This window comes from Bos mutus, chromosome 5 (assembly GCF_027580195.1).
Source record: "Bos mutus isolate GX-2022 chromosome 5, NWIPB_WYAK_1.1, whole genome shotgun sequence".
NCBI lineage: Eukaryota > Metazoa > Chordata > Mammalia > Artiodactyla > Bovidae > Bos > Bos mutus.
The window spans coordinates 100,403,678-100,420,950 of record NC_091621.1 but is presented as its reverse complement, the minus strand read 5'-3'; the positions used below and the strand labels follow the sequence as shown (position 1 = coordinate 100,420,950).

General features: G+C 51.8%; 2 protein-coding genes and 1 long non-coding RNA gene across 6 annotated transcripts; 1 reads left to right on the top strand and 2 right to left on the bottom strand.

The window, feature by feature from the left end:
* Positions 1 to 83: 83 nt before the first annotated feature.
* On the bottom strand, positions 84 to 2,268 carry SCO2 (synthesis of cytochrome C oxidase 2). Of its 3 annotated transcripts, none has more exons than XM_014480680.2 (2): positions 1,602 to 2,268; positions 84 to 924 (listed from the first exon to the last, which is right to left on the bottom strand). In XM_014480680.2, the coding sequence occupies exon 2, from the start codon at positions 909 to 911 to the stop codon at positions 111 to 113; it is 801 nt and encodes a 266-aa protein (XP_014336166.1). In that variant the 5' UTR covers positions 912 to 924; positions 1,602 to 2,268; the 3' UTR covers positions 84 to 110. The 3 variants fall into 3 exon arrangements, with proteins under 3 accessions (XP_014336166.1, XP_070227475.1, XP_005903464.1); XM_070371374.1 differs by having other exon boundaries at positions 1,727 to 2,268; XM_005903402.3 differs by having other exon boundaries at positions 1,422 to 2,266.
* A 3,441-nt stretch (positions 2,269 to 5,709) lies between these two features.
* CIMAP1B (ciliary microtubule associated protein 1B) lies at positions 5,710 to 7,998 on the bottom strand. 2 transcript variants are annotated; one of them, XM_070371372.1, is made up of 7 exons: positions 7,608 to 7,998; positions 7,089 to 7,229; positions 6,796 to 6,999; positions 6,428 to 6,532; positions 6,221 to 6,342; positions 5,987 to 6,127; positions 5,710 to 5,844 (listed from the first exon to the last, which is right to left on the bottom strand). In XM_070371372.1, the coding sequence occupies exons 1-7, from the start codon at positions 7,768 to 7,770 to the stop codon at positions 5,728 to 5,730; spliced, it is 993 nt and encodes a 330-aa protein (XP_070227473.1). In that variant the 5' UTR covers positions 7,771 to 7,998; the 3' UTR covers positions 5,710 to 5,727. The 2 variants fall into 2 exon arrangements, with proteins under 2 accessions (XP_070227473.1, XP_070227474.1); XM_070371373.1 differs by lacking the exon at positions 6,221 to 6,342.
* LOC138987972 (uncharacterized) lies at positions 6,224 to 15,741 on the top strand. The gene is made up of 2 exons (XR_011464298.1): positions 6,224 to 6,328; positions 15,283 to 15,741. It is a non-coding gene; the product is annotated as an uncharacterized lncRNA (long non-coding RNA).
* Positions 15,742 to 17,273: the final 1,532 nt, after the last annotated feature.

Sequence of the window (17,273 nt, the reverse complement as noted above, 5' to 3'; positions counted from 1 at the left end):
ACCCCAGGAGGCAACCAGGCCCCCAGCCCCTTTCCTGCCGTGGCCTCCAGGGGCTGCCGGCACAGATCTCATGCGCACACGGCTCCGTCACAGCCCTTTAATGACCCAGCTTAGCGCAGGACACTGCGGAACGCAGCCATGTGGCGCCGCACGCTGTCTGTGATCTGCTCGGCTGACCTGGCCCTGCTGTAGTAGTCCGTGAAGAGGCCGTCAGGGCTGAGCAGGTAGATGGCGATGGAGTGGTCCACGATGTAGTCCTGGTCTTCGTCCTTGGGGCCGGCGCTGTAGTACACGCGGTAGCTACGGCTCACCTGGGCGATCTGCTCGGCGGAGCCGGTCAGGCCCAGCAGCCTCGGGTGGAAGTCCTGCACGTAGCGGGCCATGGCGGCCACGGTGTCCCGCTCGGGGTCCACGGTGATGAAGAGGGGCTGCACTGGGGGCAGGCCGGGCTCCGCCTCCAGCTGCCGCACCACCTGCACCAACTTCTCCAGCTCGTCGGGGCAGATGTCAGGGCAGTGAGTGAAGCCGAAGTACAGCAGCACCCACTGGCCCCGGAAGTCAGCTTTGCAGCGCACTTGGCCCCGGTGGTCCAGCAGGCTGAACTCGCCCTGGCCCACAGCAGCCTGCCGCAGGGCCTCTGTCCGCTGCTGCTGCCGCCCCCGCTCCTTTTCAGCCCTCAAGGCCAGCCACGCCCCACCCAGTCCCGCTCCAACCAGGGCTGTGACGAGCAACCTGGTTCGCAGGCCGGGACCCTGGGGCTGGCCCTGCCTGCCTGTATCTGCAGGGCCTGGCGTTGAGAAGAGCTGGTATCTCACATGCTGGGTCTTGCCTCCTGGGGTCCCAAGGAGGGCCAGAGGCTGGAGCTGAAAGAGCCTGTGCCAAGCTTTGGGTGCCCGAGCCAGCAGCAGCATGGACCTGATGCTTCTGGAAAAGAGTAAGAGTGTCAGAAGCCAGAAGTGCCCCCATCGTTCAGGAGATCCCTGACTCCACCCGAGGGACCAGCCCTACACAGGGTCTGCTGTCAGCAGCTGCTCACCTCGCACTCACTTGGGCTCAACTGCCTCACCTCTGAAACTTTAAACTCCAGTTCAGGCGTCAGCAACGTTAATGCTTGTCGCTCTTGTTCTTGAGCCTTAAAGCCTCAGTCTATCCCATCCCACCTGGCCCCGGCAGCTCTAACAGCTCAGCCGTCGTCGCCTGCATCTGAGCTGATGGAAAGCATTCCATGCACATGCCTCAGCTGGATTCCTGGGCATATTTATTTGTTTGCAATAAACATCCATTTCTTAAGAGGAGGTGGGTGAATTTCTGGCTTCAACCCTCCCAAGACCGACTCCTCTGGCCCTTCTGCCTTCTTTCTCTTGAGGCCACTCCCGCCACAGTGCTCTCGCCCCCAGTCCCCGCCAGCCCCTCGCACGTACATTTCCAGCCGGCAGTCGGCCCGTTAGAGAAGGCTTCTACTTGCTTCGCGCCCACTTCTCACTGCAAGGTACCCGACGGCAGCTTTGGACTCGTGTCCTGCCGCTGCTTCGGCGACCTCCGTGCCTTTCTCAGGGGCCTCTGGAAGTTTGCCAGGAGGAGGTCTTAGAGTCCCCCTTCACCTGTTCAGGCGCTCCTGGGAGGACCCTCTCGAAGACTCCTAAACGTCCAGCCTCTCCCCGTCCGACGGTTCCTCGGCTGCACGACCTTGGACACGTCCCTTAGCCTGTTCACAACACCTTCCTACCTTACAAAACGTGCTCCAAGTTGTGCACAAGGTGGGCCTGCAAACCCAGACGTTTCCAGCCCCTCTCCGGGAGCCCCTTTCACAGCAACCTCCCGGAACGCGCCTGCGAGTTTTGCAGGTGCTTCCTCCCTCACCGCGCGCCAGGGTCGGGGAGCCGAGTCTCGAGATGCTACCTGGGCGGCACCACGGGCCTCCCGCCCAGCTCGACGTCAGCACGCATGCGTCAACGACAACGCGCGCGCGCAGACGGCAGAGTGCACGGGCCGCCGGGCGGTGCGCGTGCGCCAAAGGAGGCCCGCCGGAAGTCACGTGTAGGAGGCGGGGCTTCCTCCGCGGTCGTGCCCTTCCGCCGCGGCCGCGCTTGCTCGGCGCCGTCGCCAGTCGCCGGATGTGGTCACCCGTCGTCGGGTGTGGTCTCCGCTGCGCTCCCTTGCCAGGCGTGCCGGCGCACGCAGGGCTGCAAGCCTCTTAGGCTTCGTTGCTGTGTCCAGCGGGCGAGGGGGCAGCGGGCCGTGAGCAGCTGGGCCCGGGAGAGAGGGAGTCTCTGGGCGTCGGGCATCTCTCCTCGTCCCCTCCCGGAGCGCGGTGACCCCAGGCTGTCCAGGAGCAGCCGCGCTTCCTCACTCCAGGCCACGGCTACGGCGGGCTGTCCGTGGCGGTCAGAGCGGCGGCCCCGCGCCAACCTGCCGAGACTCCGTTCGGCGTGGATCCACTCCGCGTCTCGCGTGTCGTCAGACTGCAGCCCCTGATGTACCCTCGGTTGCCGGTTCCCCTGGAGAGGGAGTTACAGAAGGCTTGGGAGGGGGCGGGAGACACCTGGAGCGGCCATGACTGACTGCAGCAGTAGGGGTCCGGAAGAGCTTGTTAGGCGGGAGGGCTGTTGAGAGTTTCCCCAGACCCGGACCAGGTCGGTCTTGCTCGGATAAGGGTCACCGGGTGGGAAAGGAGCGGGGAGGCTGGACCCTGGCCGCGGCAGGGTAAGACAGGGTCAGGCTACCCGAGTTACGAGCAGAGATAAAAAGAGGCCACAGCCACTCGGGGACCTCTATGGGGAGGCTACACAGGCTCCAGGGCCTGTGCCCGGCTAGGGACTGCGGCCTCTCTGTACTTCCTGCCTGCCATCTTTGCAGACGGGCTGTCCACTGCTGGGGGGGGGGCGCTGTGTGTGGGCGGCTAAGGGGTCTGCAGGTGATGGAGATCCCGGAGCTTCCTGGGAGATGTGGGGGAGGCTGACACTCGGATCAGTCATAAGGGATCAGAGACCCTGAACATGGACTGTCAAGTGCCCAATGTGATGGGATGACAGGTGCATCAGTCAAGTTACCCTCTTGAGTGGGTGGTCAGGCATCCGCTGATGTGGGACACTGACACTGGCTTTGGGTCAGATCACCTGTGGCTGTGTGTTCATAGGTCAGGGGTCTTTAACATGCGGGAGGCAAACCCTGGTCAGGTCATCTGTGATGAATGGCAAGCTGTCGATGGTGGCTGTCGCATCTCTTGCTTTGTGCAGGAATCCATCTGCAGGAACCAGCTTCCTGACCCACCATACAGCACCAGCAGCCCACTCACCCCCCCAGCCCTTGTATCTGGCCAACCTCCCCTGCAATAGGACTCCCAGTGACTCTCAGTGGCCTCTGATCAGTGACCCCATCACTGACCCTGACCAAGGACTCATCAGCAACCTTGACAGATGTCCAAAATCATGGCCAATGACAGGACTGATTCTGATAAGTTCTCACTAGTAGCCCATCAAATATATGGATCAATGTCCTATGGCCCAGTAATGATTGATCAGAGGCCCATTGGTTATTTAGACCAAGTCCCTATTAGTGACTTCTATTAAATTTCCATTGATGGTCTTGACCAAAGTCCAATGACCCATGAATAACTAATCAGTATCCTTCCTAGTGATCCTTCAGAGATTCTGGCCTGTGTTTTCCATCAATAACCAAGATCGATGACCAATTAGTAGCCTGCCTGTACCTGCTCTGGTTTCTGGGTAACAGTGAATTCAGGAATAGACTCCGGCTTATCCAGGGTACCCCCATGTATCCCATTATCACATCTGTTGCTAACTTATACAGGCTGGGCAAGGATGCTGAGTACACCTGCAGAGTCATTTCCTCACCCCCATATTTCTCCTCACTATCCCTGGTTAGGCCTCAGCTGGAGTTAAGCATTTACTGTTTTTTCCAGTAATTGTGTATGGATGTGAGAGTTGTGACTATAAAGAAAGCTGAGCACTGAAGAATGGATGCTTTTGAGCTGTGGTGTTGGAGATGACTCTTGAGAGTCCCTTAGACAGCTAGGGGATCCAACCAGTCCATCCTAAAGGAAATCAGTCCTGAATATTCATTGGAAGGACTGATGAAGCTGAAGCTCCAATACTTTGGCCACCTGATGCGAAGAACTGACTCATTGGAAAAGACCCTGATGCTGGGAAAGGTTGAAGGCGAGAGGAAAAGGGGACGACAGAGGATGAGATGGTTGGACAGCATCACGGACTCGATGGACACGAGTTTGAGTAAGCTTCGGGACTTGGTGATGGACAGGGAAGCTTGGTGTGCTGCAGTCCATGGGGTCACAAGAGTTGGACACGACTGAGCGACTGAACTGAAGCTGAACTGAGCAGTGTAGTGGGTGTCCAGCTGAAGAGGGAATGGAAAATAAACTGTCCTGGTGCCTAATGCTGGGGTCACAAGTCTGGGGGCTGGAGGGAGGAGTACCCAACTCTTCTCTCGGGAGTCCGGTCTGGGGAACTGAAGGAGAAGCTGGATATCTTGGCCCTGTTATTGGGGGCTGACGTGAAGGGAGATTCAGGTTCTGTCCTGGGGAGTGAGGAGCCTGGGTCCTGCTTTTGGGGGCTCTGTCTGGGCCAGGCTTAGGTCAGGACCTGCTGGTGGTTGCTTGCCTCTTTGAGGTCAGAGGTTCTGGCCTGGAGAGGAAGTTTCCTCTAACCTTGCAGCCACAGCCAGCCAGGGCAAGTGCCAGGACTCTGCCCTCAGGGCATTCGTCCCCAGGCTATTGGCACCAGGCTTCTGGCCATGCCAGCTGCTGCCCAGACTTGGCCAGAGCCGGGGTCAGCACCACAGTCTCCACCAGATGGCCAAGAGCATGCCCCGTAGGCATGGGTAGTAAGGTGGTGGAGGCAGCACGAGGGGGTGTTCCGACAGCAATCGGTTATCCTCAGTGTCAGGGATAGTGGTGGGGCTCTGCAGCATCCCTGGGGGCAGGAAATTTCTGGGCTTGACCTCTGTGTCGTGGGGTGGCCACCCCTCCCCACACACGGATTTGTGCGCCCTGAGTGCCTAGTCCAGGACAGTACACGAGAAGCCTTTATGTCTCCTTGCTTCAGGTGGATCAGCCCCGGCAGCTGCTTGGCCTCTGGCTCCCCCTCGGGACTGGTCAGCAGGCGTGGGAGGGGCAGATGGGGCCAGGGGGCCTGGGGTCACTGGGGCTGCTACTGCTCTGGGCTGCGACACACACCTGGTACCTGTCGCTGCTCTGCGTCCGTGTCGCTGATGCCAAGCGCACGTGTCCCGACCCCGGTCCCCTTCTCTTCTGTGTCCGCCTCTCAGTCCCGAGTCCCGTGTCCGAGTTGGGTACGCCTCTCCATCTCCTAGGCTTGGGACCCCAGCAGTAGGAACCGGGACAGTTTATTTTCCGTTCCCTCTTCAGCTGGACCCCTGTCTCGGCCTCACAACCTGACCCCGGGCAGGACCCCTGTCCTGTTCGGTGGCCCTCGCCAGTTCTTTTCGGATCCCAGTCGGTTCCGCCTGGTCATGCGGCGGGTGAGAGCCGTGGGACTGATGGCTGAGCCTGAGCCGCGGAGGGGCGGGGCCCCCCGACGTGCGGGGCTCTAGGCCAATCGCCGCCTCGGGGAGGCGGGACGATTGACGCACTTCTGACCTGACCAATCGCGAGGGGCTGCGGGAGCCTGGACTCCGCCCGCCCGCCGCCGCAAGCACAAAGAGGCCGACACGCTGCTGGCTCCAGAGGTTTTAAGAAACATCTGCGGCGCAGCGCCCGCCCAGCGGGTCACCGTCAGCCTCGGTCATCATCGGGGCCAGGTAGTCCGAGTGCCGGATCCCGAAGGTCCAGCCGCGAGGCTTCCGGTGCTGCGGACCCAGGAGATGTCGCTGGCCTAGTGCTGTCTGCAGGCCTTGGGCTCCCGGCCCCCAAGCTCGCCCCTCTGACCCTCGATCCCGACCCGAGCCCCTTTACCCGCCTCCGACCCTTGACCCTGAAACTGCAGACGACCTGGTCCACGTTGTAGGCTGCAGGGCCGGGATTCAGGGTGTTGCCTTGGGGGAACGAAGTCCGCGGCAGCATCGAGAACTGGGGGGCCCGGGGCTTGTAGACCCCAGGGTTCACCGCGTGGTAGGCGCAGGGCCCGGGTGTCTGCGTGGGGTGGGGCAGGAGAGGCGCTGTGTCCAGCTTCCGGGCCCTCCGACCGCCAACCCCTCGCCGCCCCCTGCGGGCAGCGCCCCCCACCTTGCTGAGGTCCTCGCAGAAGCTGCCCACCGCGCTGCGGCCATAGATGGAGTAATTCGGCGCCGAGACTTTGCCGACTACGCGCGGGCCCAGGAGCGAGGGCATAGTGTAGGTCCCGGGGCCTGCGGGGGCCAGCGAGGGTGGGTCTTTGCGGACTAGCCGGTGTCCCCGCCACTGCTCGTGCAGGGTGGGCCTTCTTGGGCTCACCTGGGGTTTGTGACTCCAGGCGGAGGCCCCAGTTTCGGGGAGCGATGGTGTGCCGAGGCGCGCTGGGGTACGCCGCGTTCCCGGCTCTCTCCGGGAAGTACCTGCCTGCGGGGCAGACCGGGGCGTGGGCCAGAACTGGGTTGGGGACCTAGTGGGGACCCGCGCCGGAGTCCAGGGATTAGGGGGAATCCGAGCCACGATTTGTCAAAGCCCGGTGAGGCTTGGAGCTGTTTTGAGGTCCAGAAGTCGGCAGGGATGGGGGGACTGAATTTGGAATGTTAGGCTGCTCAAGGGGGACGTGGCGGGGGGGGCGTTTCCCGAGGGGAGGCGGCTAGGCGTTCAGGAGGCCAGGGCCCCAGGTTCCTGACCCGGTCCGGGAGTGAGGAAGGGCGCCGCGTGCCTCGGGCGGCCGAAGATGGAGTACGCGGGGGCGCTGTCGAGGCCGCGCACGGTCATGCGAGCGGGCACCAGGTGGCCTGGCCCGGGGCCGCAGGATGTCTGCTGTGCCGGGAGGCGCGCGCCGAAGGTGAAGGCCGGGGCGCGGGGCCGCGACGGGTCGTGCATGATGTAGCCTGCCGGGTGCCCCAGCATCACCAGGCGCCGGCCGCTCCCCTGCCGGGCAGCCCCCGCCGGCCCCCCGCCCCCGGCCCGCCGCTGGTACCGGTGCTGGGTGGTAGCTTGTACTTGGGCCCCGGGCCTCTGTAGAGGGCTCCGATGGGGCCGCGGGGCCGGTGCGGCCGCCACGGGCCGACCCAGACGTCCGAGCCCATGGCGCGGTGGGAGCGCTTGCGGCCGGCAACACCTGCGGACAAAAGGTGGCGGCCCAGGCCTCTCCGCCCGGACTCCGGGGACGCACTCCCGGTTCCCTCCAGATGCGCCTGACTCCGGGGCGGGGCCCGCGCGTATCCCAGACACCAGAGAAACAAACGGCAGCTTTCCTGGCTCCAGAGTGGCGCGGGGCAAGGACAGCTTCGAGGCCATCTCCCGTCCCCCAGCCCCAAAATGAGTTTAGTAGGGGTGTATGTGCGCGCGCCAACTTTGGACGCAGCACTGCGGGAGTGGAATTCCCAGGGCTTCCGGAGAACTGAGATATTTTAGGAACATTGGGGGAGGATAACGGGGCGAGGGGGAGAGAGCGGGGACCTGCTACCCGAGGGGGCCCCGAAGTGGATGCACTGACCTGTTCCTGTGTCTCCTGGCTGGGAAGGCAAGGTGGGGTGTCTGGATCCCCACCGCTGCAGGGCCCAACTCCCAGACCCCATTGTGTCCGGGTCGCGCCTCCTGGCAACCGGACTGACCGCCCCACCTGGCCCCGCCCCCAGCCTCTCCTCCTTGGAGTCCATGGCAGCGGCAGGCGTCCTGCAGGCTGGGCCAAGGACCAGAACTCGGTCCACAACCGTTCCCCAGGCTTCAGTACTCCCATTCCGGAAATAAGTCTGCAGACAAAAAACAAGTGCGAGAGTAAAGAAATCAAGCTCAATTTAATTGCTGTGTGTAGAGAGAACTTCGCCTCTATTTAAACGCGTGGAATGCAAAAGCAGTCATGTACTGGGCCACAAAAAAGCCATACAATTAGTAGATATAAACTATTATATATAGGATGGATAAACACAAGGTCCTTTTAGATAGCCCACGGAGCCATGTTCAATATCCTGTGTTAAACCGTAATGGAAAAGAATGTAAAAAAAAAAAAAAAGGAATATATGTGTGTAATTGAGTCACTTTGCTATAAAGCAGAGACGGGCACAGCTCTGTGAATCAACTATACTTCAGTTACCAAAAGAGCCCGTACAAGGTGAGTACATAGATAAAATGGGACACACAATTTGGTCACAATTCAAAACAATTCTAAGCAAACAGTATAAAATGTTTTTAAAAGTGGTTAAATATTTAGAAATTAACAAATTATCTTTGAAAGCTAGCAGCCAGGAGTGCCGAGGGAGCTGGAGGGCTGTGACCCTTGCTGGGGACCCTCGAGCGGGCCCAGGGGGATGAGAGTGACTCCAAGTCCAGCACATGTGTATTGAAGCACATTAAAGGATTCAATATGAAGCACAGAAGCAGATAATGCCAAAATGCAAGCAGTGGCTGATGCACATTCAGTGAGTGGGGCAGTCTGCCCTTCTCCCGCTGCCGAGATGGCGGAAATTAGTTGAAGGTGTTGGTCAATGAGGGAGGGTCCCGGAAAAATGAAAGGGAGCACCACCAAGCGCTGACCTGAAACAAGGATTTCAAGGAGTTTCAAATGCTGCTGTGATTATGCAGGTACCAGAGAGAAATGCTGTGGCAGGAAGATACTCCAGTCAAGACCAACAGATCATCACCTTATTCAGTCATCTCCCTTTAAGCCTCTGGCACTAAAAACACCGCCTCCGGTGCTTATGCTAAGTGAAAGACAGCTGTATTTTCTGAATTCAGAAAGACCTCCTCCAAACCCTCAGAAATCTGTGCAGTTGGTAAGCTAAAAAGAGATCGCTTTATGAGAGAAAATGTGATGTGTGTGTGATAAGTGACTTCAGTCGTGTCTGACTCTTTGTGAACCTATGGACTGTAGCCCATTAGGCTCCTCTGTCCATGGGATTCTCCAGGCAAGATGGAGTGGGTTGCCATGCCCTTCTCCAAGAGATCTTTCTGACCCAGGGATCGAACCCACATCTCTTAAACATCTCCAGCACTGGCAGGCAGGTTCTTTACCACTAGCACCACCCGGGAAGCCAAAGAAAGAAAATGCTGTTGGCCGAAATTGACAGCTGGTCAGAACCGATTCCATACCTGTGTTGCGTGGGTCTGCTGCCGCCACTTCTGATCCTCATCTTGACAAGGTCATGTGTGCATTTCAAATATAGATACAGTGGCTGGAGGAACTTTGGATGACATAACTTGTAGGTGCAGCTTCATTAAGATGACAGATAAACTAAATAGATCTACAACTTCTGGAAGCGGAGAGCAAAGGCTGCTCAAGGAGAGATGGCCACGTATCCAATCACCGTGGTATTCTGGCTGCTCACCAGCTGGCTCTGGTTTTGCTGCTCAATTCTCAAAAAGTATTGTCTCAAGAGCTGGAAATACAGAGAATTTGTAAACGTCTTTGTATTTGCACTGTGTGATGTTTTACAGCCCATACCTTGAAGGTGTGTTTCTCCCAGAAAGGAGGGGAGAACGACTTATATTTGCAGAAGCAAAGGCATATTCTGTGACTTGACTGTATTTACCTTTAGCCAGTTCTGCCATAACACCTACTTAAAACTCTCCCTTTGCATGTTTTGTAAATAGGATCTAGGGTTTTAAAAAAAATTTTAAGGAATTTTTTTGCCTCATCCGTTTGCACAAGTAATTCTATGAGTGGGAGAGAAAGTGTATAGAAAATGGATTTGCAGAAATGTCTGTCTGTAAAGAAAAAATAGTGCTTTGTTTTGTCCTGTTTCTCAAACACTAGGAAACAATTTAGTTAATAGACATTTTTGCATCCGCATTTCAACATTAATACTCCTGAAGTCATGGTCTGCTGGCAGATTTAATGAAATCAAGCCATCTTACGTTTCACGATCACCTTAAAGTAATTTCTGACATTTTGAGCAGCTTATGTAACATGGGCAAAATGTGCTTTTTAATTTTTATTTTAGTTTTGCAGATGGTTTTCTATAAAGTACATTTTTACTAAGTCCACGTGTGAATGATTAATGATTTAAAAAATTACCAAATAAAGTACAAATATAGTGTATTTAATAAACTGTCAACCTAAACAAAAATCCAGCAATCAGTCAGATAGAAAACCAAGAGTAGCTGTGAGGCTTTTGTTTTAAAAAGCTGCAGGGTTTCTGTTGCATGTTCTTGAGAAGCTGAGAAAGGCCAGTTTCTTGAGGCTGATGCAATGGGACTGCTGACGAAAACAGTTAAACTCTCAGATAAAAAAGATGAGAGGCCACAAGTGTAGCCTGAAGAGACACACTAAACTTTTCAATAATACTTCAATTTAAATTTTTAAAATAAATTATTTTGTTTCCTTCGGAGAGGTACTCCGAAGTGTAACTTCTGCATCATATGTTCTATTGTTAATTTCTTGAGGAAACTGTACTGTTTCCCATACTGGCAGCACCAATTTACATTCCACCAGTAGTGTGCGAGGGCTCCTTTTTCTCCACATTCTCGCCCACTCTTATCATTTCTTGTCTTTTTGATGAGTCATTCTGACAGGTGTGAGGTAATGTTGTGGATCTGATTTGCATTTCCCTGGTGATGTATGATGTTGAGTGTCTTTTCAGGTTCCTGTTGGCCATCTGTATATCATTTTGAAAAATATTTCTTCAGGTCTTTTGCGTATTTTTCCTAATTTTTTCTTTGCTTTTTTAAAAAATTGAAGTACAGTTGATTTACAATATTTATTAGCTTCAGGTATACAGCATAGTGATTCAATATTTTCCTGTCCATTAAAAATTTTTTTTGATATTGTACAAGCTGATTATATATTTTGGATCTGAATTCCTTATTCCTTCCCTATGGCTCAGGTGGTAAAGAATCTGCCTGCAATGCAGGAGACCTGGGTTCAATCCTTGGATTGGAAAGAAGCCTGGAGAAGGGAAAGGCTACCCCTCCAGTATTCTGGCCTGGAGAATTCCACGGACTGTATAGGCCAGGGGGGTCACAAAGAGTCGGACACGACTGCGCAACTTTTACCCACTTGGTTATGTTATTGGCAAATATTTTCTCCCAGGCAGTATGCTGTCTTTTTAATTTTTTAAAGACGTTGTATTGGGGTATAATTTATGATGCTGTGTTAGCTTCAGGTGTACAGCAGAGTGAACCTGTTGTACAAATACACGCAGCCGTTTTTTATCCATCCTCTGTGGGGAAGAGCCTTTTCCCACGTAGGCCACTGCAGAGTGCTGAGCAGAGTTCCCTGTGCCGTGCAGTGGGCTCTTACTCATCCCCTATTTTATATATATGGTGGCTCTAGTGGTAAAGAACCCAGGAGAGTGTAGGAGGCATGAGAGACTCAGGCACCATCCCTGGGTCGGGAAGACCTCTTGGAGGAGGGCATGGCAACCCACTCCAGTATTCTGGCCTGGAGAATCCCATGGACAGAGGAGCCTAGGGGGCTACAGTCCATGGGGTTGCAGAGTCAAACATGACTGAGTGACTCAGCACATGCGTGGCAATCCCAGTCTTCCAGTTTATTCCTCCCGCCTTACCCCCTACCCAGTAACCGAAAGCTTATTTTCTACGTATGTACAGTAACTTTTGGTTTTGTAGGTAAGTTCATAGGTAACCTTTTTAAAGATTCCACATATAATCAATATCATGTGATATTTTTCTTTCATATCAATCAATATCATAGATATTTTTCTATCACTCAGTGTGATAATCTCCAGGTCTTTCCATGTTGTCGCAAATGGCATTATTTTGTTCTTTTTTAATGGCTAAGTGATCCTCCGTTGCATTGCTGTCTGTGTGCCACGTCTCCTCTATCCCCTCCTCTGTTGATGGATGCTTGGGCTGCTTCCTGTCCTGGCTGCTGTGAGTGGTCCTGCAACGAGCCCGGGGGTGCGTGTGCCTTTTTGAATTCTGCGTTTCTCTGGATTTGTGCCTAGGAGTGGGATTGCTGGTCCATATGGTAGTTCTATTTTCAGTTTTTAAATGAACCTCTGTACTGTTCTGCACAGTGGCTGTATTAGTGTGCATTCCCACCAACAGTGTAAGATCCAGCGTTTATTGTCTGTAGATTTTTTTGGTGATGGCCAGCGTGAGGCGGTGCCTCATTGTAGTTTTGATTTGTATTTTTTTAATAATTAGTGGTACTGAGCATCTTTTTTGGAGAAGGCAATGGCAACCCACTCCAGTACTCTTGCCTGGGAAATCCCATGGATGGAAAAGCCTGGTGGGCTGCCGTCTCTGGGGTTGCACAGAGTCGGACACGACTGAAGCGACTTAGCAGTAGCCGCAGCAGAGCGTCTTTTCAAGTGCTTTATAACCATCTGTATGTCTTCTTTGGAGAAATGTCTATTTAGATCCTCTGCCCAGTTTTTGATTGTGGACTGTTTTTTTTTTTTTTTTATTTAGCTCCATGAATTATTTGTATATTTTGGAGATTAATCCATTGTTGGTTGCTTTATTTGAAAAATGTTCTCCCATTCTGAGGGTTTTCTTTTCTTTTTATTTATGGTTTCCTTTGTGTGCAAAAGTTTTATGTTTAATTAGGTCCCATTTGTTTTTATTTTCATTATTCTAGGAGGTGGATCAAAAAAGATCTTGATGCGATTTATGTCAGAAAGTGTTCTCCCTATGTTTTCGTCTAAAAATTTTATAATATCTGGCCTAACATTTAAGGTTTTAATCCATTTTGAGTTTATTTTTGTGTATGGTGTTAGAGTTCTGTTCTTTTTGTTTTACTGATGGTTTGTTTTTAAAGACACTGCCAAGCTCTCCCCGAGCACCGCCTGTTGCCATCTCACGTCCCACGTGGGACCTGGGCTTCTGGCCACACGAGGCAGCATGTGGGCTCTCAGCTCTGCGACCTGGGCCGGGCCCGCGCCGCCCGCGGCGGGAGCAGGGGGTCCTCACCGCTGCGCCGCCGGGGAAGCCCCGTTTTTTTTTTTTTTTTTTTTTTAAGTCCCATGTTTTTAAAGTTGCTGTTAGGCTGCTGAGCTTCACCCATGTTCTCAATTAATTAATCCATTTTCACTGATTATTAGACAATGCCAGCCAGTGGCATTGGGCACAGCTGACTGTCACGAGTGAATCACAGGTGTGACTAGTAATGGACATGAACAGACATAATCTAGCCTTAGTTATTAATGGCTGTAATCTAGTCTTAAATAGCTCCTTAAAAATTGACAGCGTGGGTATAAAACTCTTACAGGAAAATACAGGCAGGACACTCTGACATAAATCACAGCAAGATCCTATCTATGATCCACGTCCCAAAGTAATGGAAATAAAAACAAAAATAAACAAATGGAATCTAATTAGAAGTTTTTCACAATGAAGGAAACTCTAAGCAAGGTGAAAAGGCAGCCTTCAGAACGGGAGAAAATAATGGCCAACGGAGCAACTGACAAAGAATTAATCTCCAAAATATACAAGCAATTCATGCAGCTCAATACCAGAAAAATAAACAACCCAATCAAAAAATGGGCCAAAGAACTAAACAGACATTTCTCCCAAGAAGACATACAGATGGCTAACAAACACATGAAAAGATGCTCAACATTACTCATGATCAGAGAAATGCAGAGCAAAACCACAGTGAGGTACCATCTCACACCGGTCAGAGTGGCTGCCATCAAAAAGTCTACAAACAATAAATGTTGGAGAGGGTGTGGAGAAAAGGGAACCCTCTTACACTGTTGGTGGGAATGCAAACTAGTACAGCCACTATGGAGAACAGTGTGGAGATTCCTTAAAAAAACTGGAAATGTAACTGCCATATGACCCAGCAATTGCACTGCTGGGCATGCACACCGAGGAAACCAGAACTGAAAGAGACACGTGTACCCCAGTATTCATGGCAGCACTGTTTACGATAGCCAGGATGTGGAAGCAACCTAGATGTCCATCAGCAGATGAATAGATAAGGAAGTTGTGGTACATATACACAATGGGATATTACTCAGCTATAAAAAAGAACACATTTGAGTCAATTCTAATGAGGTGGATGAAACTGGAGCCGATTATACAGAGTGAAGTAAGTCAGAAAGAGAAACACCAATACAGTATACTAACGCATATATATGGAATTTAGAAAGACAGTAACGATGACCCTATATGCAAGACAGCAGAAGAGACACAGATGTAAAGAACAGACTTTTGGACTCTGTGGGAGAGGGAGAGGGTGGGGCAGCATGAGAGAATAGCATTGAAACATGTATATTACCGTATGTGAAACAGACGAGCAGTGCAAATTCGATGCATGAAGCAGGGCGCCCAAAGCTGGTGCTCGGGGACAACCCAGAGGGCTGGGGCTTCAGGATGGGGGACACATGTACACCTGTGGCTGATTCATGTCGATCGACGTATGGTAAAACCACCACAATATTGTAATTAGCTTCCAATTAAAATAAATTAATTTTAAAAAAAACCTAGGAATAAAACTATCATATGACCTAGCAATCCCACTACTGGGCATACACCCTCAGGAAACCATAATTGAAAAAGACACGTGTACCCCAGTGTTCATTGCAGGACTACTTACAGAGTGAAGTAAGTGAGAAAGAGATAAACAGATATCGTACAGTAATGCGCATATGTGAAATAGAAAGATGGGACTGATGATCCTATCTGCAGGGCGGCAAAGGCAATGCAGACATGAGGAACGGACTGACGGTCACAGTGGGGAAGGGAGAGGGTGGGATGACTTGAGAGCAGTGTTGAAACATACACTGCCATGTGTGAAATGGACAGCCAGTGGGAATCTGCAGTCTGACGCATGGAACCCGGCGCGCCTCGGGTGGACGAGCAAGGAGGTGGGCCGGTGCTTTAAGAGGGAGGACGTGTATGTAGCCCTATGGCTGATTCATGTTGGTTTATGGCAGAAACTGTGATATTGTAAAGTAATTGTCCCCCAATCAAAAGTAAACTGAATTTTTTTTAAAGTAAAAAAACAGTTTATACATTGAGGTTACGTTTGAGCACTATTTCTGAGGTCCCTCTCTAAACCTGTGGTTTTGGAGGATGCCATGCAAAACACACACCTCCGGAGGGCGCTCTGGACCTGCTCTGTTCTCCCAACCCTGCCAACCACCATCGCTCAGTTTCTCTAATTGTTCAGGATTTGTTTATCATCAGTGAAATCTTTTGTAATATTTGGCAAGGAGGAAATTTAGCTTCTCTTCAATTGTCTTTGTTCTTATTTGTCACAGATTTTAAAACAAATGCTTCTGGTATGACTTCTAGAGGGGCTTCCCTGGCAGCTCAGATGGGTAAGACTCTGCCTGCGATGTGGGAGGCCCAGGCTCCATCCCTGAAGCTCCAGTACTCTGGTCACCTGATGCGAAGAGCTGACTCATTTGAAAAGACCCTGATGCTGGGAAAGACTGAAATCTGGAGGAGAAGGGGACGACAGAGGGTGAGATGGTTGGATGGCATCACCAACTCAATGGACAAGAGTTTGAGTAAACTCTGGGAGTTGGTGATGGACAGGGAGGCCTGACGTGCTGCGGTCCACAGGGTCACAGAGTCGGACACGACTGAGCAAGTGAGCAACAACAATGGGTTCTGCCTTCAACATTCTAATCAGTGTCATGGGAAGCACCCTCCTCTTCTCCCGCTTTGAACTCAGTGCTTCCGAATAAAAAATGATTTTGTTTTTTTCTCAAGTATTTCTTCTTAGTTACTTGTTTATTTATGAAACATTTGTTGTTGATGTTAACAGTTAGCCTATTGATTCTTAAAGGGAATCCTCAGTTGATCATGGATCTAGACGTGGCTTTCCTCTTCAGGAGGCTTACCAGAGGACAGACCTGCCTGAGCTGCGCCCTTCTGTCGAGGGGCAGCAGGCCTCGGCCAAGGCTGGTGTCCTACTGCCAGGACCGGCGTGGGCAGCCTTGGCTCTCGGTAGGCACACTCGTGAGGGCTGTTCCTGGGCCTGGACAGTCTTTGGTTCATTTGTTGTTTCTTGGAGAAACTAGACACGCCTAGTCCCTCTTGAGGAACCTACAAATATATAATATGATGAGTGCTCCCGGTCACCCTCGCTGGTGGGACCTTACACGGTGTCTTCAGAACATCGACAGCTGGCCTGTGCTGCAGAATAATGACAGTTTGGGGACAGTGTGTTAATATTTATTATTTTAACCATTTGTAAGAGGGGCAGCAGAAGATGAGATGGATGGCGTCACCAACTCAATGGACATGAGTTTGAGCAAACTCTGGGAGATAATGAAGGACAGGGAGGACTGCGTGCCGCAGTCCGTGGGGTCGCCAACAGCCAGACACGACTGAGCAGCTGCACAGCCACCATCTCAGGGGGATAATTCAGTGGCGTTAAGTACATTCGTGACCCATCGCCACAGTCTGTACACAGACTCATCATCGCCAAGATAAACTCCGTTCCTGTTGAACAACAACTCCCCTCCCCTCTCCTAGCCCTTAGTAACGCTAATCACCTTTCTGTCTCTATGATTCTGCTACTCTGGGGACCTCATTTAAGTGAAATCACGCTATATTTGTCTTTTGTGTCTGGCTTATTTCACTGAGCACAGTGTTGGCAAGGTTTATTCATGTGGTAGCCTGTGTCAGGATTTCCTTCCTTTGATGACTGAGCTAGTGTATGTACAAGATCACAATATTTTTAATCCATCTATTGATGGACACGTGGACTGTTGTTTCCTTTTGGCTGTTTTGAATAATGCTGCTGTGAAACTATACGTACATATACTTGTCTAAGTACCTGTTTTTAATTCTTTTACGTATGTACCCAAAGTTGCTGGATCACATGGTAATTTCACGTTTAGCTTTTTGAAGACCTGACAAATGGCTTCCACAGTGGTTGAACAGTGTTACCTCCCTGCCAGCAATATATGAGAATTCTAGTTTTTGCACACCCTCACCAACTCAGGCATTTTCTTTTCTTTTTTCATTAAAAGCACAATATATTTCAATAATGTGTACTGTGTTCCAGATAGATAACCACAACTTACTTTCCAAAACCAGTATATCATTTAACAGGGAGGAACCTACATTTTAGCTTTGCATTAATATAGTATTTATAGTAAGCTTCACAAGTTTTTGAACTTTTGTTAGTTGTTTACTTGCTGCTTTTATAGTTCTCCGTTCGTTCTTTAATTTTTTACTTATTTTACTTCTTTTTTACTTATTTCGTTGGTTGTGCTGGGTCTCTGTGACTGCGCCC

Excerpts from the sequence above, each read along its gene's own strand:
- SCO2 (XM_014480680.2), bottom strand. The coding sequence starts at position 911 with ATGCTGCTGCTGGCTCGGGCACCCAAAGCTTGGCACAGGCTCTTTCAG.
- CIMAP1B (XM_070371372.1), bottom strand. The coding sequence starts at position 7,770 with ATGGACTCCAAGGAGGAGAGGCTGGGGGCGGGGCCAGGTGGGGCGGTC. Across the intron at positions 6,533-6,795 it reads CTTCCTCACTCCCGGACCGG|GCAGGTACTTCCCGGAGAGA; the intron begins GTCAGGAACCTG and ends TCTGCCCCGCAG. Across the intron at positions 6,128-6,220 it reads TCTGCGAGGACCTCAGCAAG|ACACCCGGGCCCTGCGCCTA; the intron begins GTGGGGGGCGCT and ends CACCCCACGCAG.